The sequence below is a fragment of the Coccinella septempunctata genome, chromosome 7 (genome assembly GCF_907165205.1).
Source record: "Coccinella septempunctata chromosome 7, icCocSept1.1, whole genome shotgun sequence".
Lineage (NCBI taxonomy): Eukaryota > Metazoa > Arthropoda > Insecta > Coleoptera > Coccinellidae > Coccinella > Coccinella septempunctata.
Window position 1 is genome coordinate 31,777,079 of NC_058195.1, and position 27,768 is coordinate 31,804,846.

The window sequence follows — 27,768 nt, forward strand, 5'->3', positions numbered from 1 at the left end:
TTACCCGCCCAATGTAAAAATTTCGGGTCCCAAAGCCCAGCCATTTTTTTTCCATTATGTGAGTGTTTCAAACGGGACATTTGGGCGGCTGCAGTAAAGAAACAGTTTAATATCTTTCGATTCAGTTTTCATATTCTTCTTGAAAAAATTCCACATTTTCAGCAGAAATTGTTTAGCCGCTGTGGACATGTAAAAAAAGTTTCGAAAATTGTGCTTTTTCAGAAAACAACATTTAAATTGGGAACCGAGAATAAAAAATCAGGATCATTGCAGGTTTTCCGCCATTTTGTGAAGAATTTTTCGGGGTTCTTCACCTTTTCTGTATTGAACACTCAAAAATACTCAGATGTGACCAGAAACCGTTACTTCGAGGTTTAAACTTAATATATCTGATCACACTCATTAGAATATAGCTTGAGAATGAAGATGAACAACATGTATCTCGCTTATGCGTCGAAAACGGGGTATAAGTTATAAGACAAAAATGATTATCCCGGTCTCATTTACCGACCATATAAATATGTTGACCAGCTTATGATGAAACACCTTCTTTATATAGTCGTGAGACTCTCACTTGCCTTCGTCGCATTAATTTCGGCTTTAATCGCCGATCATACAGTTTTCGAACCCCTTGACGGGAATAAACTACATTACACCTCTTTTCTTCATTATTTGAGGCACTGCTTCGAGTTTGATAGTTTTTACTGCCTCAGTTAATTTTTCAATTTTCGATTCAAGGACATCAGAGCTAGTTATTTTGTCTTTTATATGGATTTTTATCTTATATTTCTCAAACATAATTCTAGTTAGTATGAGTGTTATCAAATTTGAGGATTTGTTGGGGACTATCACAGGTAACACAAACTTCTCAGCGAGATATCAGGGAGGTTATAATAAGGATCTTATGCTAACTCCTATTGCGATGTCTCGGCGATCACTATGCGATGACCGAGCGACATTCTCACTGGTCCCCGAAGGAGAAATCTTAGAGATCTCACATTGCTTTTTCAAGGTTTCATCTTATTGTAAGTTCCAGAAGATGTCTCGAACTTGACATCAAAATGAAGAATTCTTATTGCGACTTTATAAAGTTATCCCGAATATGACCAAAATAATTAAGTCTCAATGTGAGTTCCTAAAGGTATTGCGGACGGGACATGAATAAAAATATTTCAATGCTAGTTCTTGTTATCCCAAACGTTTCCTGAATGAGATATTTTATTTCTACATGGTTCTTAAAATTATCAAGAATATAGTATGAATGGCAAATTCCCAATGCAAGTTTCTTAAGTTATCCTGAACGCCTTCTGAATTAGATATACTTATGGCGAGTTCCCTGACCTATGTCAGGTCAGCATGTGTAATGCGGAGTGCGCAACAGCGTCATAGTAGTTCGAGACAGAGAACTAGATGCAACGCATGTATTTTACGATTGTTTTTTATTTCGCTCTTATAGTGGATAATAATAGCAGTATGATACATTGCAAAACAATCTTTAGTGAGAGTAACAGACAACAGAGAGGTGAGCTCTCTGGTTAAGAGAGAGCATGAGTAGCTGAGTGTTTTTTACAATGTTGCTATTTAGCGAATAGCGTTTTAAGTTTTTCTCGTAGGAAGCTTTTCAAATAATTGCAGTACCGAAGACCTATTGGCGACCCCTGAGTCGATAAAATATGGGAATGGACTTGATGTTCGTCTATAACCTTGTGATATTTTATACCCTAGATGGTGATGTATATGATGTCCACATGTGGATTGTTCTACTCATTTTGTATGTATTGTATTAAAACTTTTTTAAAGTGTCTGATAGCCATACGATAAATAAATCACATAATGTACGCCATGCCTCACTTTTAGATCATCCCTAATATCACTGATATCAAAACTATGAAAAAGGAGTTTCTTCATATCAATTTACTTCTTTTTCTCATTTCTTTGAATCAATGAAAAGCTTCAACTCGTACAACATTTATTGAATAGTTTGTAGGGCTCGTTTTGACCACCAGGGTCGACTTTACTCACAAGTTGAAGTTGTTATTGCAAAAATTCTGCGCAACTTTTATTACAGTATCGTTCAAGTTGGTGTGTAATCTGATTTATTGGAACGAAAATAATAACGATATTGAAGTGAATAAAATAACGGACCTGTTCGTTCCGAGTGTTTTAGAAAATCGTTATTGTAAAATTGTCATTTATTGTTCTAATTATAATAGCAGTGAAAATCAATAAAATTATCTGATAACTTATGGAATAGCATGATTCTAACCTGTATAACTAAGTAGATAAAGATCAGATTCTATTGTGATTCCATAGTTCTCTGAACTGATTCCGCTTGTGAGGGCGCTGAATCAATCAATGTTACTTTTGTACTTCCAGTTGTATATAGGTGTACAAAAAATTAATCGTTTTAGGGAAAATTAAACAAAAAAATTGATAATTTATATATTAACCAAACTTTTTGAGGGAAAACTACCAACGACCTCTCATAAAAAATTCAGCAATTTTTTCAGTTCTTGCCCTAATAGCACACAACGTCCATGGGACGTACAATTCATGTCCATTTAACGTCGGAACGTCCATGGACTTGATTTGTATGTCCTTTGGACGTCCGTTTCCGGACAGTTTTAGGACGTCCAAGATGGATATCCATTGTTAGTCCAATTTATGTACAATGTCCGTATCGGATATCCATTGGATGACCGTGATGGACATAATACGGACTATATGACATATGTCCGTATCATATAGTTCCAAAATAGTCCCTGACCGACTTAATACAGGCAATGGCAAAAATATGTCCTCACTGGATATCCATTAGGTGTCCGTGATGAACATAGTACGGACCATATAACTTATATTGTATATTACATGGTCCGTATAACGTCCATCACGTACACCTAGTGGATATCCGGTAGAGACATCTTTTGAATGTCCTCACCGGATATTCACTAGGAGTCCGTAATGGACGTTATATGGACCAAATAACATATATATATTTCATCGTCCGTATAACGTCCATGACGGTCACCTATTGGATATCCGGTAGGGACATCTTTTGAATGTCCTCACCGGATATCCACTAGGAGTCCGTAATGGACGTAATATGGACCAAATAACATGTATATATTACATGGTCCGTATAACGTCCATGACGGACACCTATTGGATATCCGGTAGGGACATCTTTTGAATGTACATACCGGATATTCACTAGGAGTCCGTAATGGACGTAATATGGACCAAATTACATATACACATTACATGGTCCGTATAACGTCCATCACGGATACCTAATGGATATCCGGAAGGGACATCTTTTGAATGTCCATACCGGATATTCACTAGGAGTCCGTAATATGGACCAAATAATACATACATGTATATCAATGAACACCAAATTTTAATATTATTTTTCACTAAACTCCATTTTTCCGCTTTGTAGTATATGAATATCTTATGAATATTATATTATGTATAACGTTATGATGAACGAAGACTAAATACTTGAGTATTTACTATTATAAAGTAATCTATGTTTGAGTTTTAAGACTTTAGTTTTTATTATATGGTATTTCTGTATTAATCGACTACTATTCCATAAATCAGTTAACAACATAATGAATATGTTCCTACAAGTAGGTATATCGTATAGTCTCGGTAGCTAGGACGGTTGCAGCGGAGACTCAGTAATGCGATGTCCCGTACTCGCGAGTTCGAATCCGGGCCAAGTGTAAAAACTTGCTAGTGAGTATGGATGGAAATGAGAACAACACAGAAAATAACATCTGCGTCTGAGTGTAAGACATTGGGTTCTAGGACATTAAAATTCTAATAGATAGGATAGCCAATGTCGTGATAAATTTTTGTACCGTTGAGATAGCTAATGATGGTCCCAACGGGATATCCATTGGACGTCCACGATGGACGTCCGAATTCGGTTCAAAGTTGTGACATTTGTACGTCCCTCGGATGTCCATAGAACGTCCATTGTACCAGAAATGGACGTCCCATGGATGTCCGTAATGTCCGAAGGGGACGTCCTATGGATGTCCATAGGATTTCTATAGTAAAGGCATTTCTATAGTAAAGGCAGTAAAAATCTAAGGAATCAATATTATCTATGAAACAGGATGAAAAATCTATCACCAAAAAAACAGACATTGAAGGTTTGAATACTGCCTATTACTATCTCATCAACAAAATAAAAGAAGAAATAACTTGAACGAAATCTTCGAGTTGAATGTCATTGTCATTTGTTTAAATGTTAACAGTTTTCATTATTACTTATAGCATATGTATGATAAGAGCAATTTTTCCTCGTTTTATCAATTCTATTGTTCAGTTCTCGTTTGATGGTGTCCAAGTTGGTATTGTTTATTTGATGTCTTTTATGTTTCTAACTATAAAACCACAAAAAGCCTGTAAGTAATTGTTTTTTTTTTCACTCTGTTAATTTTGAATCAAGTACATGTATGCTGAGCTGAATTATGTTTCTCTAAATTTTTTTCATTCAGAGAAAAACCGCAGCCACGAAGGTTATTAGCGGCGGTACAATATAATATTTACATGTAAAAGAAAAGACAAATTGTAGATTTCTTCAAAGAAATGAATATATCTACTTCAAGAATTTCATCACCAAATCAAGGTTCTTTGGCTCCAAGGCATCTTGAATATTCTCTGGTAGTCCTAAGGATTGCACATAAGGTGTCTTACGGTCATCACCGCGTTACACGATTAAAAATTTCGTTTGTTCCCTGTAGTGTACAGATATTTATGTAATTGTTTATTATACAGATGTTGTGTCTCATCGCATATTCTAGCATTGTGTATGGATCATAAACATCTTGGAATTCGTTTTAGAAGCCTGAAGAAGATTTTAGATTAAAATCGAAACATGACAATGGCAATGGTATGAGAAGTGGTTTTTTGTTCGAACAACCTGACCTTCAACCCTGTCAAGTAAATCAGTCTATCAATAGGGTATTTCCATTTTTGTTTCGCTCGCGACACTTCCAACTTTCGTGCCGGACGTTGAGATATTATTTCTGAGAGGCTGGCAAAGGCAAGATTCTCGGAATTTATTATCTGGACTGTTATATGCATCAGTAATAGAAAGTTGGTTATTGATCCGGACACCGATATTTTCTATAGAGCAGGTAATTTCTGATAGAGGGACGAAAGGTGTACCGTTTTTAATGAGTAAAGTTACAGCTCTGTGTCCCTTGAACGTACTCTTCTCAGTACCTGGCATTCGTTTATGTAAAAGGTTTGTGGAGATTTGATGCGCTGTCCATTAAGGAAGGTCTATTTTAGGACTTTTAGGGTTGTGAGATAGTGCCGAGTGATTCCAAGGAAGCTGTTGGCATTCCAAGTAGAGATATTCACTTCAGGATTCATTGAATTTCAAGTTAGACATAAATTCAAGCATTTTTCAAATTTAGCAGCACTATTTGTTGCTCTTCCTTGAAAACTGTTGAATACCTTACGATACTAAGCAAACGCTTCGAACATCAAGCCGCGGACCCTATAAATTATCTAGTACCCACAACATTATAGAGCACCGAAATTTCTATGAAACAGTTCACGATATCATATATCTAACATTCGAGAATAGCCGTAAATAACCAATTTCAAGCTACTATGCCTGTACGATGAGTTATTTGACAAAACCCCTAGAAATATGGATTTCAGTGACGTGACACAATATGTAAAAATGTTGAAGTAAGATTGATATCTGAAATCCATTGTTGAAAATTTGTCATAAGGCTTTCTGGTGACTGCATGATAAATATTCATATGTGAGAATTTTCAAACATTTCCCTACTAAAAAAATTATAATTTTCCAGCCAATTCCGTAAAAAAAACTGAAAAATCCTTTGGCTCGTTGATTATTTCATAGTAGGGTAACTGATTCAAATTTTTTTTTTAATATACTATATTTACATAAACTTCTCATAACAATTTTTAGACAACCTGATCGTTCAATTATTCAAGAAGTTGAATAAAGAAAATTACAAAAATTCACAAAATTTTGGTAAGGATCAAGGCACTCTGTAATTCATAAGAATTATTATTTATTTATCTTCTCCAGAGAGCGCGCGAATTATACCTTTGACTATTCATTGAGTATTATTCAATGATTATACTAAAGATAGCCATTTATCATGATGTTACATCGACTTGTTTAGGTTGGTAGGGGTGGGGAATTTTGGGAGAACGTATGTTTTACCGAATATATTTGAATCCGACTTTACATCTAACTTCTGAAACGTTGAATTTTTCGAGAAATACTATATTCTTGGAGGGGTTATTTTGATTCCGCATCTGTGGCAAGTGGGAATTATGGGACTATGCAAAGTCTACAAAGCTTAATGGGAAAAAACATTTCAGTACGCTTAAAACATGAACTTTTTTGTTTTAATTATAAGACCTCGAAAACATCCCAATACTTTGGAATACGATATACTATAATATAGTGGCGGATTTGCAGTCTTGGCCGAACTAGGCCATGTAGAATGTTGAATTTAGTCAAATAATTTCCACTCGCTCTGTTTTTGTCACGATTAGCCGAACCTAATATCTGACCGTCCTTGGCCTGGGCCTACTTGGCCTTAAGGCAAATCCGCCACTGAGTATGTGAAATGTTTCTGATTAGTAGAAAAACAAATATGAAAAGCTCTAGTCACAGAATCGATAATTGTGAGGGTTAGAGACAAAACTGAAAACATGTAAACGTAAGAATCATAAAAAATCTGAAAGGTTGAGACAAAAGTTTACGAAATGTATTTAAATATTAATAATTCATTCTATATCTTTTTGGAGAGCCATCAGAATCGTATAAAAAAAATTATATATATACATATACAAGTTCCAATACAAAAAAAGGGAAATTTTTTTAATCGTTGAAAAAACAACAAATTAATTCTCGAAATACGATACTTACATCAACTTCTTGTACCAATCATTGGACAAACTCATCTTCGAAGTTTATTGATTGGAAAAAATCACAAGAATTCACAAAACTTTAGCAATAATCGAGATAACAGTAGGTTATTCGAAAGAATGTTCACCTTCTCTGAAAAGTGCACACAGCTGTACTGAAACTGAAGATAACCCCAAACAGTATATCCTATATCAAGATATTGTATCGAGTTGGGGGTAGGGGTGGGGAATTTTGCGAAAACGTATTTATTGTCGATTATGTTTGTACCCTAGACTCCGAATGCCTTCTATATAACCTTTCAAAAGAACGTTTCGAAACAACAATAAATGTTTATTAAAGTTTGAAATACAAAATAAGTGGAACGCAATCGTCAATGAAAAATATGTCAATGTTGGGAATCTGTTATTGAATTATTAAACTAAACATCAAGAATCAAAATCATAATAATTTTCTTCCCAATACCCTTCATAAAACTAAGAAACTTTGTTGCTCATTGGAAAATGAAATCGAATTCATGGGAAGGTTGCTGATTTTGACTATTTTACATATACGATATACGATACTTATCCCAAAACTTCGGTATACGATATACTATATGGAACGTTCTTGATTAGTAGAGAAAGGAAATACAAATTTAGTCGATGATAGCTTTGAGTATTTAACCCCCTCAGGGGTTTAATAACCGATGGTAATAGTGAAGATTCGAATTGTTTGTCTCTAGGGAATTAGTTGTCCGATTTTGATGGGAATTTCACTATAGTAGAAGGAAGGGGAGGAAGTTTTTGGATTTTGTCCTATGAAGAAGATGTCCTTCAATATAATAATTTCAGCTTATTCTTCACACAAATACATCATCATTAAACTTGTACGGGTAAACATAGAGAGTTTTTTCTGAGGTATTTATCTCTGTTTTTTCATGTATCATACGAAGATATGTATGGTACCCCGTTGACATTTTTCCTCTGCTTACACTGAGATCTGGAACGAGGAACAGGTTTTTAGGATCTGTCTCTTGTTGCCATTTCTTTATACCCGCTTCATTGTTTTTCAGATTGTAAAAGTTTGTAACGTTCTTTTTCAGGAGAATATATATATATATATATATATATATACACATATATATAGGGTAGGAAATTTATCATCACAGGTTTTAACTCCTTTCAGTATGGAATCTTTCCAAAACAGTTGAAAATGTCACTTGTACGACCAATTTATAAAAAAGCAGAAGTAACATCAATGGAAAAGTATAGACCAATTAGTGTACTGTCGTCCCTTTCTTAAATTTTCGAAAAAGCAATGTGTAAAAGGTTGTTGAAGCTTATCGAAGAATGTAACATCCTAAGTAGCTCTCAGCATGGCTATATTAAAGGAAGATCTACACAGTCTGCTATATACCAATTCACTAAAGAAATTGTTAGGTTACTTGAGGAACATGAACTTGCTCTAGGGTTGTTTTTGGATCAGTCAAGTGCTAATGATTGTTTAGCTAGGGAACTCCTATTTACAAAATTGTATAGTCTAGGTATTAACATTGAGTAGTAAACCCACACAGTGTAATACTCAATGGTGTTAAGGATAAAGAAGGAGAATAGTTTCGCTTATATGTAACAGAACGTCAACAAAGAGTTAGTGTAGTAAAAAATGGAAGAGAAATTAAATCGGAAATATTCGAGTCAAAAATTTTTGCACCACAAGGCAGCATCTTGGGGCCCATCCTCTTTTCAGTTTTCATCGATTATTTTTATTCAGCAATTTCGGGTTTCTTGACTGGTTTTGCAGATGATGTAAATGTTATTTTACATGCTAGGAACCTACAACATCTATAAATTATTGCACATGATTGTTTCAGCAAAATAAGATTGTGGTTCAACAAAACAAACTCATTTTAAATAAAAATGCATTTATATAGATGGAGTGTTGAAATAGACATTCCATATAGAATATCTGTGCATGAAGTAAAGTAGGGTATGGAATAAGATCTCTCCGTAACTATTTAAGTGGGCCATGCATATAAAAGGTTTATTTTGCAAATTTTGAATCAATTTTAAGATTTTGTATTTTATTTTGGGGAAACAAGTGCGAGAGTCAACGACATATTATTTGTTATAAAAAAAAAGAATTGTAAGAGTGATGTTTGGATTAAAATTTTGGAGACATGTAGGGGAACATTTAGGAGGCATAGAATTTTAACAGTGTATGGTATTTACTTATTCAAATGCTTCAGATTTTTCCTTCAAAAACAAGAATGCAATGTTACAACACACGACAATACATAATTACCAGACAAGAACTCTGGACTTACATTATCCAAAGCATAGATTGAGTTGAAGCATTGAGTATAACTCCCACCAAAAATTTTTTTGGTGTTATCACTTTGTTCTAGTTTCCTAACCAATCTCCGCATGTAGCTAGAATTATTTAAATTCTGAGTGAGGTTTTCCCATTTTTTTGTTATGTATTATACATTGATCTTGATAACGAAACTAATTGTTTGTATACTTGGTATGAATCTGCATCAAAATTTCGTTGGAGACGTTTTCTAGTTCGATTTTTGAGTTGAACGATTTCTTTTATTTCAAAAGGGAATTCTTCGTTGTTGCTTTCATCGTTGGTTGAAGTGGTGAATGCTGTATAGCATTTCAGAATGGTTGAAGGAAAGCTTTCAACTGCTTGGTCGATTTCCGCTGTGGTATGGAGGTAATTCATTTGAATAAGCCGTTGGCACCTTTTTTTAAACTTAGTCCAATTAGTTGAATAGTAAGTTTTCTTATATGCTATTGTTGGGGGGGTGCAGTTATGAATGATGAGAGATACAGGCAAATGGTCCGAATCCATCTCATTTATAGCAAGTGGTTGTTTGACGGTTACATTTTTGGAAATTGCAAAGTCTATCGTGGATGGGTTGGCGTTCTTTCTTCGAGGGTAGTAGGTATATAAATTCTGAGAATAATTTAAGATATAGTTGGAGTTTCTTAGAAAAATGTTGCAATAAATTTCCGTTTCTATTATTGCTAAGGCTATTCCAAAGGGTACTTCAGCTATTGAAATCCCCCGTAATGAGGGTTTTATGATTCAGCTCCATCAAGCTAATAAGTTCATTCAAGTTTAAAGGAGAGGAATGGCAGTTGTAAATATTTATTATTATATTAAGAGATTTCCAATTTTGATTGCCTGACTTTCTGTGTCAAATGTTCTAGTTTCTATTTCAATTGGGGTTAGATGTTTTTTATAATATATAAGAAGACCTCAACTTGTATTTTGCTTTGGTTTGTTAAGGAAGTAGTAGTTGTGTAATTTGGGGGGTTTCGCAGAGCCTAATCTAGATTCTTGAATGCATATTACGTCACATTTATTTTGATTCGTAAAATTTTCTAGCTCATAAATTTTTTTCCTGATGCCATCAGCATTCCAAGATAAAATAAACAAATCTTTTCTATGGTTTTTATGAACCATATTTCACCACTAGGTTGTTAATAATTAAAATTTTCCCCATTCCATTCCATTTTCACATGTTGAATTCTTTGGAGCATTTTTCATATCTCGGATGAGGGATAAGAGTTGCGATAAATTGCACATTTCGTGCAATTCTTGAAGTTCTCTTAATATTGTTTGAAATTCTGTGAAGTTTTTTTTCGAATCGTCATATGTTTCATTATTGATGTTTTTAACCGCGTTAGAGTAGTGCAACGTGTGGGTAGGTGTTTTTGAATTGTGATCGGGACTAGGGGAAAGAGAATTATTTTCTTGATTATTATATCGTTGAGCAGACATAAGTTTTTTAGGTTTATCTAGAGCACTCGTTTTTTAATTGCGACTCTACATACCTTACTTTTTAAAGCTGGCTGCGTGGGGTCCTTCACAATTGGCACATATCACTTTATGAGTTTTTCCCTTAATGGGACAGCGTTTCGTTATATGTTTTGCCGCGCACTTAACACATCGTGATTGCAAGTTGCACTTGCTCGATACATGGCCGAACCTCTGGGATCTATAGCACTGAGCTACATTAGATTTTTTGGCATATCTTTGCCATTCTAATATAATATGATCAAGCTAGCTCTGTAGTTCTCTTTAGATCCTTTAAGTTGATGTCTTCTCGTATAGACACTAAAAATGTACCTTACCCTTCGTGAACCACAGGAGAAAGGTTGGGCTATTGGGTAAAAAAAGTAGCCACACACCAAGCACCCTTTCCTCTAGTTTGGTTGTTGTCTTCCACACAAAAAAAACAGAAGACACTAGCGGCACTACCTACTATCGCGGAATACTCTATATTCGATAGCGGGTGAACTAAAGTTTTGACGAGTATAGCAAATTGCAAATGAGAAAATTCGACTATATTTTATGTTGTGATTGTTGTTTTTTATTTAATTTAATGTTTCTTTTTTTCATATTGAAGTGTATATTTTAGGCAGTGATTGTGCCAAATTTAGCTGAATTTTTGAAATTTTCAATTTATGTACAACTACTTTGATCAATAACAAAATAAAGACAATTATCCAGTAATTTTCATGGTTACTTCACGAAGTAATTTTAAAAGGGTGTGGGGTATTTCTACAATGAATTCTGGAATTTCAGCCATTACTTGAAATTCACAATTGAACTCTGTGAATCTGCTCTGTTTATTCACAACATTATAGTATTTTACGGTCTAATTGATACTAAATTTCACGACGTATTTTCGCGAGAACGAGAGAACAACAACAATGAATCTTGTAATTTTCCAAAATTTTTTAATTCAATTCAATTTCAATTCAATTTATTGACCATAAATCCTCCAAAAATTTTATAATAAATGAAGGACCCAAAGGAGGCATAAATGCCTGTACATGGGTGGTCCAAAAAAAAAACATAATTATTCTCCATTTATGAAAAATTACTTGACCCCCCCAATCTCAAACTAATACCAAGGTAATTTCACAATTTATTTCTGTAATAATCCTTTGCGAATTCACAGAATAAATGAATTTTACAGTTGATACCAAAAAATTCTATTGTGATTTCATAATGAGTATTCACAGGTTGTTTTGTTTGTAGACAAATCAGTAGAAAAAATTTCATATGAAAGCACAACCAACTCGTGATTTATTTTTTGTGTTATTTTACAAGGTTATCGTTTCAGAATATTCCTTGTTAAATTCCAGTGATTATCGTTGGTCCCAAATAACCCGAGATTTCCACTGTAATTTCACTATTTCGTTCTCCCAGTGTGGTCTCATTACTCTTTTTTATTGAAACATTGATCATATTCATGCACAGAAAAAAATGTTTATCAGTATTTCAGGTCCCTTTATCAAGTTGTATAGGTACAAATTTTCAGAACGTCTCACAAATTTACTTATAGAGAATATGCAAACTGCTAGATCTCCTGATATGACACCCCTCGATTTCTTTCTTTGAGGTTATTTGAAGGCCATAGTTCTATGAAACAGATATCTTGACAAAAAAAAAAAAATATTATTTTCAATAGATGCTGCTTGCGATGAAATTCGTAGAAATCCTCAAGTAATAAAACGACCAGTTCTGAACCTCATAAAGAGGGCCAATATGGTAAAATTGTTGGAAACATTCATTAGAATATCCGTTGAAGAAAGAATTGCAATTAAGAATTTCTAAAATACATTTTCATGAAGTGCTATATTCCTAAGAGGCGTCAGACCACAAAACAATGATTTATGAAACAAGTTCAACAGATGGGGCAACCCAGATATATATTTTGTGACAATCATGCATGAAGATGACGAGAATGTTGAAATTATGATTAAAAAAATATATACAGAGTGTTTTTTGTGAGAGTGAAGCCTCATTGAGCCTATTTATGATTTTTGTCAAATTTCAATGCTCTGTTTCATTGAAACTAACAACTTAAGCTTAATGTAAATTATCAGTAGAATCGATCAGGAACTTTAGGAGTTACAGCCAAACAAAGATTTGGGAAATTTCAGAAAACCATTTGTATAATGGGTGATGGAGTACCGAAGGGATGATAGGAATTTTACTAGTGTAGAGAATTTATTCGAGTAGGATTTTGTATAATATTCATTCTCATTTCCTATCCGCGGCATTCATTTCGCATTAAAAATCCTATGCAAGAAACTATGTGTCAGTAAATCGAGTTAGTTCTCAGTTTTCGTTACCGTAACGGATTTCTTCAGGTATTTAATAATTTAAATGAAATAGAAGAAAGGTTTTTTTTTTGTTTTTTTTTTTGTTTTTTTTTTTTTTTTTTGGTGTAGCAGGGGAAAATCTGCAAACAGACGAACGCACCCTCTGCTGAGGGGGAACAGTGTGGGGATTCTCACTCTCTGAGCTCGAGACCCACTAAAAACCCTTAACTGCTTCTTCATAGGTTCCGGGCATTTTGCCTATTAACCAGATTTAAATCCTTAACTGATCTCTCGGTCTTCGGTCGTAGTCGACTAATCTTCGTAGTTCCTCATTTGGATGTTGTTTGGCTTTGTCGAATATCCTTTCCGCCTTTCTCTTCATAAATTCTGTAACTGGTTCCCATTCCAAGTCCTTGTAGATTTGTTTGTTCCTAACAAACCAGGGTACGTCCATCGCCATTCTAAGGAGTTTATTCTCAGTGGCCTGTATTCTCTTGATGTGGGTCTTGGCTGCGAAGCCCCATGCCGCCGATCCATATGTGAGTTGTGGTCGCGCAATAGTTTTAATCATCGTCAACTTGATGTTCTTATTCATATGACTTCTTCTGCCTATGAGTGGATAAAGTTTACTCATTGCGGCTTTTGTTTTATCAACAGCACATTTGATGTGGTTTTTCCATGTAAGTCCTCTGTCAAGCGTCACTCCTAGGTATGTTGCTTCATTTTTCCATTCAACCTCTTCTCCATCAACTTCAAGGTTTTCTTCCATCCTCAATCTTCTCTTTTGCAGTAATATTGCTTGAGTCTTTCTTCCATTGATTTGGATTTTCCATTTGATGCACCATTTGAGTAATTCATCTATGGCTTCCTGCAGTCTCCGGTGTATGATCTCTGGGCGTCGATGTCTGAACGCTATTCCTGTGTCATCTGCGTACAAGGTGAGCATATTTCTAGCATTCGTCGGGATATCATAAACGTATATTACGTAAAGCAGAGGTCCAAGTACCGATCCTTGAGGCACTACCGCTTCCAATTGTCTGGTTTGAGAGGTTGCTCCATCTATCTTCACATAAAAGTTTCTATTCCTCAGATAGTTCCTTATAATCTTGCATAGCTTGGTCGAATATCCTGCTTTTTTCATCTTGTAGATTAGGCCTTCGTGCCATACTCTATCAAAAGCTCTATAGAAATAAAAAAAATGGTGAATTGGCAAAATTTATATTTGCAAATTACTTAAATCGCGACAGTTTCGAGATGGGATTCATCTCTTCTTCAGGCTAAAAAAAAAATTACTAGACATTGTAAAACAAAATATGACAAACTACACCTAATAAAGCTTACCGAAATAAATACTTTTACAATAATATTGGTAATTCAAATGTTTCGACATCACACAGGTACTAAAAACTGGATTAGATGGAACCTTCTAGAATTCTAAACATAAACAATCAATCAGACATGTTCCAACGACGAGGTTAGTTGTTATAATCCAATTTCTTGTGTTCACATCAACTTTGTATCCTAATGGCCTACCACAAATCATTTAATATTTAGAAATTAAATTGCAATAAATCTGGCTCAAATTATCAATGTCGGTCCTATAATTTACAGAGTTACACGTCTTTATATAAAGATCTTTTGCCGAAATGTTTTATATAAATTCCTTCTAGCCAGTATAGCAACGCCACCTGTGCTGTTAGGTCTATCATTTCTGTAGATATCGTAATTGGGAAATGCTATCCGAACGTTGGGGTTAAGTCTTGTTTCTTGGAGAGCTATGACATCCGGTCTCTTCTCTTCAATCAGTTCTTCGAATTCTGGTCTGCGGGCTCTCAATCCTTCGACGTTCCAAGAGACGATTATTTATTTATTTATTTATTTTCACTACAAATTTAACTTACATAAAATTAACAATATCGTGAAACATGGTAATATAAATATGAAATGAAGGTCTATACTAGCACCATATATAAAAAATTTAATTACCTAATTTTAATATTTTGACAAATACTGCATCAGTCTCCGCTTGAATTCGGACAAGGACAAATTAAACAAATCAATTTCGCCAACATGCCAATTGTAAAAACGAGTTATTCTCAAATAAATGGAGTTATAATAAAGAGAGGTCCTAGCCTGTGGTACAAAAAATAAGTGTCTTCGACGACCACTGAAAGAGCGTGCATTAAAATGAATATTCTCTATCAACGGGAAATCAAAACAATCATTCAAAATACGATACAAAAATATTCGATCCAACATTACTCTTCTATTTTCCAGGCTCATCATTTCATACGATTGAAGTCTATATTCATAAGCGTAGTCTTGTCTACTACCATAACGGTAAAGCAAACTTTTTGTGAATTTACTTTGTACTTTTTCCAATTTATCGATATATTTATGATAGAAGGGACTCCAAATCGGTGTTACATATTCCAAATTGCTACGTACGTAGCTGAAATATAGAGTCTTGACTGTTTCCACATTTTTGAACGCCTTAGAAATCCTCAAAACGAAACCTAGCATCTTAAAACTCTTAGAGACTACACTGTCTATGTGAAACTCAAATGACAGCTTCGAATCAAGAAACACTCCGAGGTCCCTCACACATCTCACCTCCTCCACAATTACTCCATCAATGTGTAGGGGAAATGCCATAACGTTAGTATTTTTAGTAAATCTTATATGCTTACATTTCCCAATATTGAGTGTTAAATATCGTTTCGAGCAGAATACAGAAAACCTGTCAAGATCCTCACGAAATCCAGTGACATCATCCAAACTTACAATCGACTTATACATTTTGAGATCGTCAGCATAGATTTCGAAATAAACATGCAAAAAACAAGTTGACACATCGTCGAAAAAAACATTAAAAAGAAGTGGACCCAAATGCGATCCTTGTACCACTCCTGATGTGACCTCGTGAACTGTGGACGAGAATGCGTCCACAACAACATACTGATATCTATCCGACAAGTAAGATTCAATCCACAGCAATAGATTCCCTGAAACCCCAAAATCTGCTAATATGCCTAACAATGTTCCGTGATGAACCTTATCGAAGGCCTTGGCGAAGTCCGTATACACAGCTCCACCTGAGTACCCTGATCCAGATTTTTTGAGATGAAATCAACATATGGGGCCAAGTTAGTAAGAACTGACCTTCCCTTGAAAAATCCATGCTGCTCCACGCTGAGCTTCTCTCCTAGTGATCGAAAAAGAAAGTCTGCTATGATTGACTCGAATATTTTCCCAAAATGACTCAGAACAGAGACCGGTCGGTAATTGGACACAATATCTTTTCTACCACCTTTATGAACAGGAGTAATTTTAGCAATTTTCCATTTACTGGGAAAAATTCCGGTGAGAATAGACTGATTGAAAATCATCTGTAGCGGCAAGTCTAGAGAATTGGCACAAGATTTTATGAATACAGGATGAATTAAATCCGGTCCAGGTCCCTTATTGAGTTTTAGCTCGCTTATCTTTTTCAATATAACCTCCCTCTGAATAAAATCAATGTTGATGTTATCGAAATTATTCGTGTTTTTGTTATTTTTATAGATGATCGGTTTATTGGGATCATCAAAAACACCTGCGACGTATTCACCGAACGCATTAACAACATCTTGGCCGTTATCATATACCTTATCTTCATGAGTCATCGAACTAGGAATCCGACCGTCTCTTCTACTCTCCGCAACATATGACCAGAAGTTCTTTGGATTTTTAGATATATTATTTTCGATGTGTGCTATATAATCAGAGTAATCTCTTTCAATCAGTTTCTTACATTGTTTACGAAGAACAGAAAAATAAGCATAGTCATCCGTTTTTACGGAATTTTTTAAACTTTTTATGAGCTTTAATTTTTTCTTTTGTTAACTTAATTGATGCAGTGGAAAACCAACAGGGAAAACCCCCGGGTCTCATAGATCTCCTCGGGACATACTTCTCTATCACATGATTGAGAATACTATAAAAAGTAGCAACATTAGTATTTACATTTTCACTGTTCATAATCTTCTTCCAATCTACGGTTGAAAGTTCATTGTTTATTTCGGAATAATTAGCATTAAAGAATTTGAACGTTGACATAAAGTTTTTCGTTTTATACTTATTTATGCTAAGGTTAACACTTATATCTAAGGCAGGATGATGTGGGTCTTCACTCACGAGTGGAGATGAAGAATGCGATATATGGATGTCAATATTAGGAGCCAAAATCAAGTCCAATATTCTCCCATTTTTATTGAGATTACCGTTAAACTGTACTAACGAGTTGTACGCTGTGAAGTTCCGGAAGAAGGTGTACGAGTCTCTCTGCACATCATCACAAACAAGCTCCCCATTCAAATCCGCATGCCAGGAAAAAAGTGGCAGGTTGAAGTCACCAATGAGGAGGAAAATGTCATCGGCATGATTCTCCATGAAGACGGTCACAGCGTCAAAGTAGCCAGCATAATCTTGAGAAGTTGTATCTGGAGGGATGTAACATACACCAATAAATAGGCTTCTATTTCCACCGAGCCTAATCTTGACCCAAACGTCCTCAACCATGGTCAAATGACAGACCTCCGTCACCTGCGCGCACTGCAGGCATTCAGCAACGCCAATGAATACGCCACCTCCGTCTTTTTTAATACTGCCCGTATCACATCTGTCTTTCCGATACACCTTATAATTCCTACTTATAAATTCCGAACTGCTAATAGTCGATCTGAGCCACGATTCCGTAACACAAATCACCTCCGCAGTGCTATTACATGATGAATTAAGAAATTCTGTCGTTTTAGTCCTCAGTCCTCGACAATTTTGGTAAGATAAAGTCAAATTAAAAGCCATTCCCGATAATGTAAACGAACTATACCGAAAAATAACTACCAAAAGGAATCACGCACTACTCCTTTGGCAACTTGTTCAGCTCAGCTTCAAAAATGCGAAAAATCCTCGAGGAATCAGTTCTCCTCACCAACAGCCTGCCATCCTGGACCCAACAATATTTGTAATTATTGTCTCTACAAAACTGCCGAGTTGACTTGAATAGTTTTCTATAATAGGGGGACTCTTTTTCATTAACGTATATGGTTTCTTCAACCCCATCAAAACCAATATCGCTCGTTTTGATTTTCTGTTTATCTCCCCTATATGCTCGCAAAAACTCATCTCTGTAAGACTTATTCTTGAAGTCAATCACGATAGGTCTTGTCCCCAAATTAACTTTTGGCATATAGTGAATTCTATAGCAGCCCTCTATAAAATTTCCCACATTTGGAATACCAAGCTTTGAGGCGATTTTTTCCACAATAGTTAGTATATTTTCATTTTTTCTTTCCGGTATTCCGATGACATCTAGGTTTTTCGACTTGAGCTGTTGTTGTAAAATAATTAACTCTCGCCTTATGTCCGTATTCTCATCCACAAGAGTATTGAGCTCAGCATCGTGCTTATGCAGCTTCGAGTTGATGTCCTCAAAGATTGCCATCTTCAGCTCAAAATCATCTATCTTGTTCCCATAAAAGTTCAATGAATCCATGAACTTCGCCTGCTGACTTGTGATAGCAGTCAAATCGGACATAATTTTATCGAGTTTGATATCAATGTTATTGTTATGATTATTACGTGGCACCTCCTTATCACCTGTGCAGCAACCGTCACACACCCATTTCATGCCTCCCCCGCGTCCGGACGTCCTCAACACATCCGAAGGAATCCCCAGGCAATTCAGATGTGCTTCATTAACGCACAAAAAACATCGAACAGCCGGCTTACTTCTGCTCACCGGTGTACCACATGACAAACAATTCGCTGGCATGTTGAATTCTGTGAATTCACAATCCAAACTCAAGAAAATATTTAATTGTTATTTATGATTTATGTCCAAGTTCCTACACCGATCGGAAAAATATTTTCCACTATAAAACTGCCGATACTTAGTCACACCTTCTATAACTTTGGGAATTTACCACGTTAACAAACACCCAAAATCGATCGAAAACACGAGAGAGCCACGAAATCAACCTCGATTCATATGTTTCACGATACACCCCAATATGAGATCGTTCTTTATCGTCGTATCAGCCATTAAATATTCTTAATAATTTGCTCCATCTTCTTCTCAATCTCTTTCTCCAGATTCTGCATCATCGTGCTGAGGAGGTTTTTCGTGAACTTATCCAGTTCCTCAGTGATTCCAGAAATTCCTTTTCTGGTTTCGGCTTTTTTGACGGTTTTTGCCTTTTCCGTCTTTTTCTCTGGTTTCTTCGTCTCTTTGACTGCTTTGGTTGCAGTTTCCTGGGGTTTCTTCACTTCCGAAGTGTTTTGGGCTGGCTTCGGAGTATTCTGTGTTGGCCTCGAGCTGGTTTGGTTTGATCTTGGCGATCTCTTGGCCTTTTTAGTGACCAATTTCCATTCGCTACATCCCTAGCTAGCTGGCTGGCTGGATGTCCTTGCTCTCCATAGAGAACACAAGAAGCATTTCGTTCCTCGTTTTCCCTGGTAAGCGTACACTCCTTGGAGCTGTGATTACCGGAGCATTTCACGCACCCTCATGGAAAAGTGCACTTACTTTGGGCATGTCCATATCGCTGACAGCGATAACATTGTCCAGGCCCGGTCGTCCTTCTCTTAGGTTCAACAACACAGTTCATGTTGTAGAGCCTTCTCACCTCGAAGATACCCTTATTATGGGTTTTAACCAGCAATAAGGGCATCGGCTTTTTTGTTATATTTGAGGTCATCCTTATGACCTCAGCATCGACGATCCCTTGATCCTTGAGGTCGTCAAGGATCGTCGGGATATCTGCATCCAGCGGTAGGTATCTCACTACCGCGTAAATTTTCTTTTCCTCCTCTCGTTGGAGAGTGTAAAACTCTCTGTTGATTTTGGGGAGGAATTCAGTCATCCTTCGATGATCATCGGCGGTTTGTGGGACGATTCTTATACCGTCCTTTACTGTCGTCGCTCTTTGGTATTTAATACCGTTCCGCATTAACGCGTTGGAAATTGACGTCCATTCGGACGTACCTCTCAGGGTAACTGGGGGGATTTTTTCTTTTCTCTCCACTGGAGTGGTTTTCTCTTGGGCTGGGGTTTCCAAGACTCTTTTTTTGTTTGAGTCTTCATTGGACGAGGAGCTATCCTTTCTCACTCTTTTGGCGGGTGGGGAAATTTTGTTTTGAGGGGTTTTGACCACCTCCATCTTCTGTTTTTGAACCGGTAAGGTCACTTCTTGAACATTTTTCAAAACAATGTTCTTTTTGAGTGCTTTGGAATAAGGACTTTCCTTATTTCCCTCCTGCAACTCAAGCCTCTCCCTGAGATTTTTAATCTCAGCAACTAAGCTAGATACGCATCTATCTAGCCAATTCACCCTCGCTTTCAAACTTGCGTTCTCCTCTCTCAAAATATCGTGTTCGGACACGACATTAGCGATTTCTGGCGCGTCTTCTTCCATTACGGAATCGCAGTCCGAATGGTCAGACATTTTAAAATCTAATTAATAATTACTTTGCTACTCAAAGAAATTGGAAATAAAATTTTTCAAGACAAAAAAGAAAAATGTATCTCATGCATAAAAACAAAACGACTCATCAAAACTTCTCTACGCTATGAGAAAAATCAGAAAGAAAGATACGAAAAATAAGCTCACCTGATGTTTTCTGCAGTACCAACGAGAAAAAAATCCTCTGGACACTTAGGATGAACACCAACTTTGAAAATTTTAACGAATTAAAATTTCGATAACAAATATAGAACTTACACAAACTTCACAGACGGAATCAAATATTACGTAGCTTTGTTAGTGGGCACTTTCACCTCCGCTTTCTCTTTTACGGCACTGTGACACTTCGACTTTCTCGTTCGCTTTCTCTTTTATAGCACTAGGAGCACTGTAGCATGTCTTCTCTTGTCAAGCGAATGACTCGGAATTCCGAGAAGAAAGGTACTTCAGTGTGTTCCTTATTATTATTTGTCGAAACCAAGCGCTTTCCGCCAATCAGCACGCCATCCTCAGGGTTTTCTCGTCCAAGATTCATCACAGATAACAGCAAGGAATAACAACACAGCGAACATCAAGGCATATTATCATAGCCAATTCAAGTCACAACAAAGCAGCAAGCAGCAACATTAATTGTGACTTGAATTGTCTTTGACAACATGTTTCTATGTTCGTTGTATTGTTCTTCCTTGTTGTCACCTGTGATAATACCTGGACGGGAAAACCCTGATGATGGCCCTGCTGATTGGCCGAAAGCGCTTGGTTTCGAAAAATTATATTGAGGAACATACTGAAATAAGGTAAACGACCCTAATTTAGACAGTGTCCCAAAATCCGACACTTATGGAGATTATGCATTATGCTAAGGTTTTTCCAACTCTCTACTTCCTCATTTTTGGTGAAACGGCATCTAGTAGTTCTCAGATAACAAATCGATTTCCAGGAAACAATATTACCCACATCCCCCATATTTAATTTGAACTTGAAAAGTATGTGAATTGAATTGACGCATGTGTAGAATTGCATTTCAGTGAGTGATTTCTTATAAGGTAAGTACGAATCGACACCATTTCAAACTATTGTTGAGTAGACTTTTCTCAACAAGAATGTTGCCTTTTATGAATTTTCCGATTCTGAGTGATATAAATTATTCATGCAGCATATTTTTTCTGAAATTTTTTCTAATTTTTTTGAGAATTCGATTATGTCGAATTTTTGTACAGCAAATTCGCCCAATGCCTAAATTCAGCCATCTGAGTGTCGAATTCATGTACCCAATTATTCACAAACATAACAGTTCATCCTTCACAGTATTTTTGAAATTCTTTCGCATCCAATACAACTTTTCTTTTTCGGAAATTCTCGTAGGGTCATAAATTCGACATCAGTGTCGAAGTTATGTACATTTCGAAGATGAATTCGACACCGACGGTAAGTTATGTATTTGCTCTTTACTTCAGATCGGGTTCGAACTATTATATTTTCTGAGAATAGCATTTATGAAGAACCGGTCGTCTGTGGGAACACCTTATCAACAGAAACGCAGTTAAAAAATGTAGTGGAAGCATCTTAATTCCAACAAGAACATCTGAATGAGACTGAAAACTCAATCAGAAAGGAAACTATTAATAAAACAGGAGTTAATTTAAACATCACTGAGAAACAGAATAAAAATAATAAATATGAATGTCTGCTCCCTGGTCTTGTTGTCCCATCACCATTCGAAACTGCCTTGTTTTGGCCATAACCGACAACATAAAAAAATGGATAACAAAAGAGGACAAAATACCATCTGTAGCTATATCAGATGCATGGAAAAACTAATTTTCGAAAAAAACCAAAGAAAAGAGAAGAATTGCTGAAGAAAAAGAGCAACGAAAGTGCTAGAGAGAGGAAAATAAGACAAAAGTGGAAGAAAATAGTAGTAGGAGAAAGAAACAGTCAAACTCACACTGCGAAAATGATGGAAATCAGAATAATAAGAGAAAGGCGAGAGAAAACATTCAAAATGAAAAGAATCAAGTGTGTATGAACGATATCCAAAAATTCAACGAAAATATGATAACTGAAATTCAACTGAATGACTATGTTATTATAACCTATTTAGGATAATTTTACCCAGAAATCGTTACAGAAATTGAAGATACGGAAATGAAAGTCAAAACAATGCGCAAAAGTGGACCCAACTGTTGGACATGGCTAAAAGTCGATGACGAAATTTGGTATAATTTCGAAGAAATAATGAGAAAAATTGCTCCACCGTTGAAAGTAAAACATTTAATATCAGAAAAACTTCGGATAACTAGTCCTATACCTCTGGAGTTTTTTGTGAATGGATATTGAAATTTCTCGCTTGAATTAACCTTTCAGATAATTTTTCTGTTCTTATTGTTATATAAGAATATGAAATAAGCGAATTGTCTGATTTGCGTACCTAAGTATTGGTTCGAATTTAGGGACGCTGTCGAAAATTGGCGCGAATATCTTTGAAGCTTCTCTGAAAGGTATATAAAAATTGAAAATATATACTTACAGAAAAATTCATCGGCTCCAACTCTTGAAGCTATTTAAATATTTTTGCGAAGGGAATGTAAGTGCCACTAGGCTTATAGTGTCTGAATTCGGGACACTTACCTTCTTCTCTATTTCATCCAAAGTAATGAGCACCTGAAGCAAAACCCCCCGATGATGAAAACTGAAAACATTCTACTCAAATTACTTAAAAATTTGCGCAATCCTTCAGACAAAAAAACTCTACAATTTCCCATGACGTTATAACTCATAATGATCCTACTCGAATCGAAAAAAAGCCGTCACGTTTCTTGCCTAAATTCGTGTTTCTTGTACCCGTCATGTCTTGTGAAAACTCCGTTGAAAGAGCATTTTTCATGCGAAATGAATGCCGCGAATAGGAAATGAGAATGAATATTACACTTCATAAAATTTACACTTCAATTTTCATAAATTTTTTACACTTTAGTGAAATTCCCATCATCCCATCAAATGGGACATGTGATTCCAGATTTGTGTAAGACGGGACATTATTTTGGATTGAATGGAAAATAATTGAATTGATTATGGAAGGCTATCCTCGAAATTCACGATTGAAAGGACGAATGAAAACACTGAATAGAGGGCATTGAGCCGAGTTCAAAAACACCCTATACAAGTGCCTTTGGTACTCCGTTTCGGTTATATAGGCGGTTCAGATATCGATTGAAATTTATATATTTGGATCAATTTATTAAAGAAGGAACTGTCATCCGGTAATTTCAAAATTAAATGAATCAACGTTTCTGTGCAGTCTCTGTTTCTGTGTGTTGACAATTAATGTCAGACAAAAAGCGACAATTCCAGAAGATTTTCAAAAGTAGATTTTTTCGTCTGATGAAGGAGTCTGATATAGACTCCGAAACGTTACGAAGAATTATAATTTCAACGTTATTTATTTTGAGTTCATTGTCAGGCAACAATTTTTTCTAGTTAATTTGCTCCTGACAAATTAGTGCAAGAATTTACGCAGGAGCAAATCGTTGATTTCATTTTTAATTGATTTTGTTTCAGAGATTGGGAGTGAAAGCCCTAAAAGGTTTGTATATAGGCGGTTTCCTGAAATTGTTCGAATTTACGTTTGGCTATCCGTCTGTTCCGATATTCCTGAACAGTACTGTCAGTATTTTAGAAACGATGCCTATTGGCCCAGTCGTTCGAGTTCTATTGTTATTCGATTGCGGGCCAGTAAAACCAGCAATATCGGAACAGGCCCTATAACTCCTAAAATTGTCGATTGATTCGACTGAAAATTTATATTTAGCCTAACGTTGTTAGTTTCAATGGAAAAGAGCATTAAAATTTGACAAAAATCAGGACTGGGCTCAGTGAAACTTTGAACTCATAAAAAATCACTCTTAGTTTTTGAATGATCATTTTAACATTTTCGTTATTCGCATGTACGATCGTCTCAAAATAAATGAATTACTGGTTGCCCCACCATGTGATCTTGTTTTATAAATAACTAGCTGACCCGGCAAACCTAGTTTTGCCATTTAAATTATTTCTAGGGTAGATAACAATAATTAACTCATCGTGATTGCTCGATTGGTCGTAAGAAAAAGGAATGCCTTTTTTCTGTTCTGTACAATTTTTTTTCAGAATATTTTGTTATATAAACCTTGCACTAACAATAATAAACACAACAAAAAAAGAATTGTCTAATTTGGTGCGATCGTTTGAACAATAAAGCATTTTGAAGTAAACCATAGATCCTCTTTTATTAATAAAGATTTGTGGTCAGACGCTTCTAAGGAATAGCGCACTACGTGAAAATGCATTTAGATATTCTTAATTGCATGTTTTTTCAACGAATATTCTGTTAAATCTATTCAACAATTATACCATAGTGGGTCATTCAAAATTGTCATTCACAATGATAAAGTATTTAGTAATTGATAATACACAAATATAGAAGGAAAAACTCTGCCACCTTGACACTAATAATTAAAACTTGATCTTATGAATAAATCGTTTTTCTATGGATAACTTGTTGTCTGAAGTTGGTGTTCAAATGATTTTCAACACTTTCTATAAACATTTTGGCCCAGTTATGAGGCTCATGACTTCTCGTTTTATCACTTGAGGATTTCTACAAATTTCACTGCAAGCAGCATTTTCTGAATCTGAAATATTTTTTTCAAGATATCAGTTCCATAGAACTTGGCTTTCAAATAACCACAAAGTAATAAATTGAGGGGTGTCAGATCAGAGGATCTAGCAGTCAGATGTTGGAGTCCTACCATTCTAATTGGCCGTCTGCATATTCTCTTTTAGTAAATTTGTGTGGCATTATGTAAATTTGTAACTACTCAACTTGATAAAGGGACCAGAAATGCTGATAACCCTTAGAACAAACAGATATCTATGTCAAAGATTATAGAGTTAGGAAGATGGGAAACCCCCTAGATCTCTAGTACTAAAAACCAACTACACTTTGGGCCTTTGTTCCACATACTGAGAAATTATATGGCGCTGAAATCGTGATGTCAAACTGTTAAATTACAGTTTTCTGTCTTACAATTGAAGGGCGCGAAATTCGAATTTTATTCCTCGTATTGGATTCTAATATCGACTTAATCGAGACCAGAAAAAAACATCCTGAGCAACAAAATAAAACCAGGGCCTTGTTTTGTGATCAGTGTAATAATTAACCCCGTATCTCGATCAGTAGAAGAGCGGCTTTCCACTGGTCATGGGGTGATTATTTTTTGATGTTAATTACACGAATTGAAGGCCCTCGAAAGGGGAAAAATGTGGATCCGGCCCGTCGCACGAAGGACAGGTCTCGAAGTTGAATATTATTATTTCTGGGGGAGATGTTTAAATGAAACTCATGAAAAACTTTAACAATATAAATCTATTGGCAAAATAAAATCAGAACTTCTCTACAAATGCGTACTCGGTCGAAGACGACCAACAAAAAAAAATCTTCAATTTCTTAAACTTATGTACATGAGCGCAAAACAATAAAACATACTTTCATAACCAAAATCTTGGGTTAAAATTTATTCAACTTCCCAAATTAGCGCGCAATATTAATCAATTCTTAATCAATGAATTTTAGAGGAGTTTTCAGGACTCTGGACAAATAAAAAAAACTGGAACTTTCTACCTTTTTCTGCGACTGCTGTTTGTCTGACGCTGCCGATGAAAATTTTTCGACACCAGACTTTACCCGCTCTAATCGGCGAATTCTTTACACTCAACCGAACTTCCCGCACTTTTCCGTCGCAAACGTTTTTCGCTTTAAGTTTCCCTATCTAAAATTCCAACACAATTATATATCTGGTCTTACTACGAATCAAAATAGACGATCACTCCTCGAATGTTACTTTACTGATTTCCGATAAACTGACTTTAACTTCAAATTATTTCCAAATTTCTTCAACTACCTAATTCCCGATATTCCGTTCCTACTTCAACAAAACCAACAAAAACAAAGGACTGGACTTTTCTTCACACTGAACTTTTCCAAATATCTATGAGCCGACCGAGTCTCCGATTCTATTCCGTGATCTACCTAGACTTTTCTCTTACTTCGTGAAAACCTATTTATTCTAAGTCCCTTTTCTCTTTCCTTAATGACTGACTCTACAATGACTTATAATTTCTCTACTTATCCGTACCGACTCGAAGGGGTATATTCTCGATATTTTTCAGATCACGTCCCCGGACCGACTTAAAGGGGTATTCTTTTTTGACCACTTTCCTCGGACCGACTGACTGACTTAAAATTCCGAAATATTCTGACGTTTATTTGATCAAAGCAATAAACTTGAAATTACCAAAATTCCAAATTTCACTTAATTGAAACCAATTAAATTCAAATGACCGAAATTCAAAATTATTTTAGCCTCCAAATTGATAAAAAAAAATAATTCAAATGATTTCACCCTTAAATCCGTGTTCAAATTATAATAAAACAGCATTAAAAACGTCTCAATTTTTCTTATCTCCTTTTTCTAAATTGATTTTAAATTCGCAAGAAAAAAATTTGAATGAAACTATCTAATTCTCAAACCCACTTTTTGTAACAAAATTACCGATCATTCGACTAGTCACCGATAACCACAAAAGGAATTATTATACACGCCAAAAAAATTATAACTTGATTGACGACTTTTTTTCTAAAATTTTCGATAAGCTACAAGTCCAAATTCAATAAATCCGCGCACACAACTTTGCGTTCAAAATCCTACGTTATTGATAATCAACAAAAAAAAATTTCAAAAATTATTCACTTCAAAACCATCAAATTCCTGCAAAATCAAAAATTTCAAAACACACAGTAATATACACTAAAAAAAAATAATTCACCTGAAAACAATAAAAAAAAAATATCTTTCACCATCAGCCAAGAATGCAACCTCAAAACAATAAAATTATCGCGAAAAATTAAATTCAAATCTTCAATACTGATCAACTTTATCAATTTTTCTTAACGTTTCCATCAATCGATTAATTAAATCTTCCACAAATTATTGAACACCAACGTTCTTCACGAATAAAATTTTCCAACTATCTCCCGATTAAAACTTGATAACTTATCCGATTTTAAAATGAAATTCTGATCCACTACAACGAAGAGTAACTAACGAACTTTTATCCAACTCTACTCAACTTTCTCTAATATCGCGGCAGCTAGACTTTATTTTCTCTTCAC

General features: G+C 35.4%; 1 protein-coding gene across 1 annotated transcript; it reads right to left on the reverse strand.

The window, feature by feature from the left end:
- Positions 1-17,950: 17,950 nt before the first annotated feature.
- On the reverse strand, positions 17,951-18,865 carry LOC123317820. Its single transcript, XM_044904430.1, has one exon. It carries the CDS (start codon positions 18,863-18,865, stop codon positions 17,951-17,953), a length of 915 nt encoding a protein of 304 aa, XP_044760365.1.
- Between the last annotated feature and the right edge of the window lie 8,903 nt (positions 18,866-27,768).

What these genes read in the sequence shown, in the direction of transcription:
- LOC123317820 (XM_044904430.1), bottom strand. Translation starts at nt 18,865, where the DNA reads ATGCCAGCGAATTGTTTGTCATGTGGTACACCGGTGAGCAGAAGTAAG.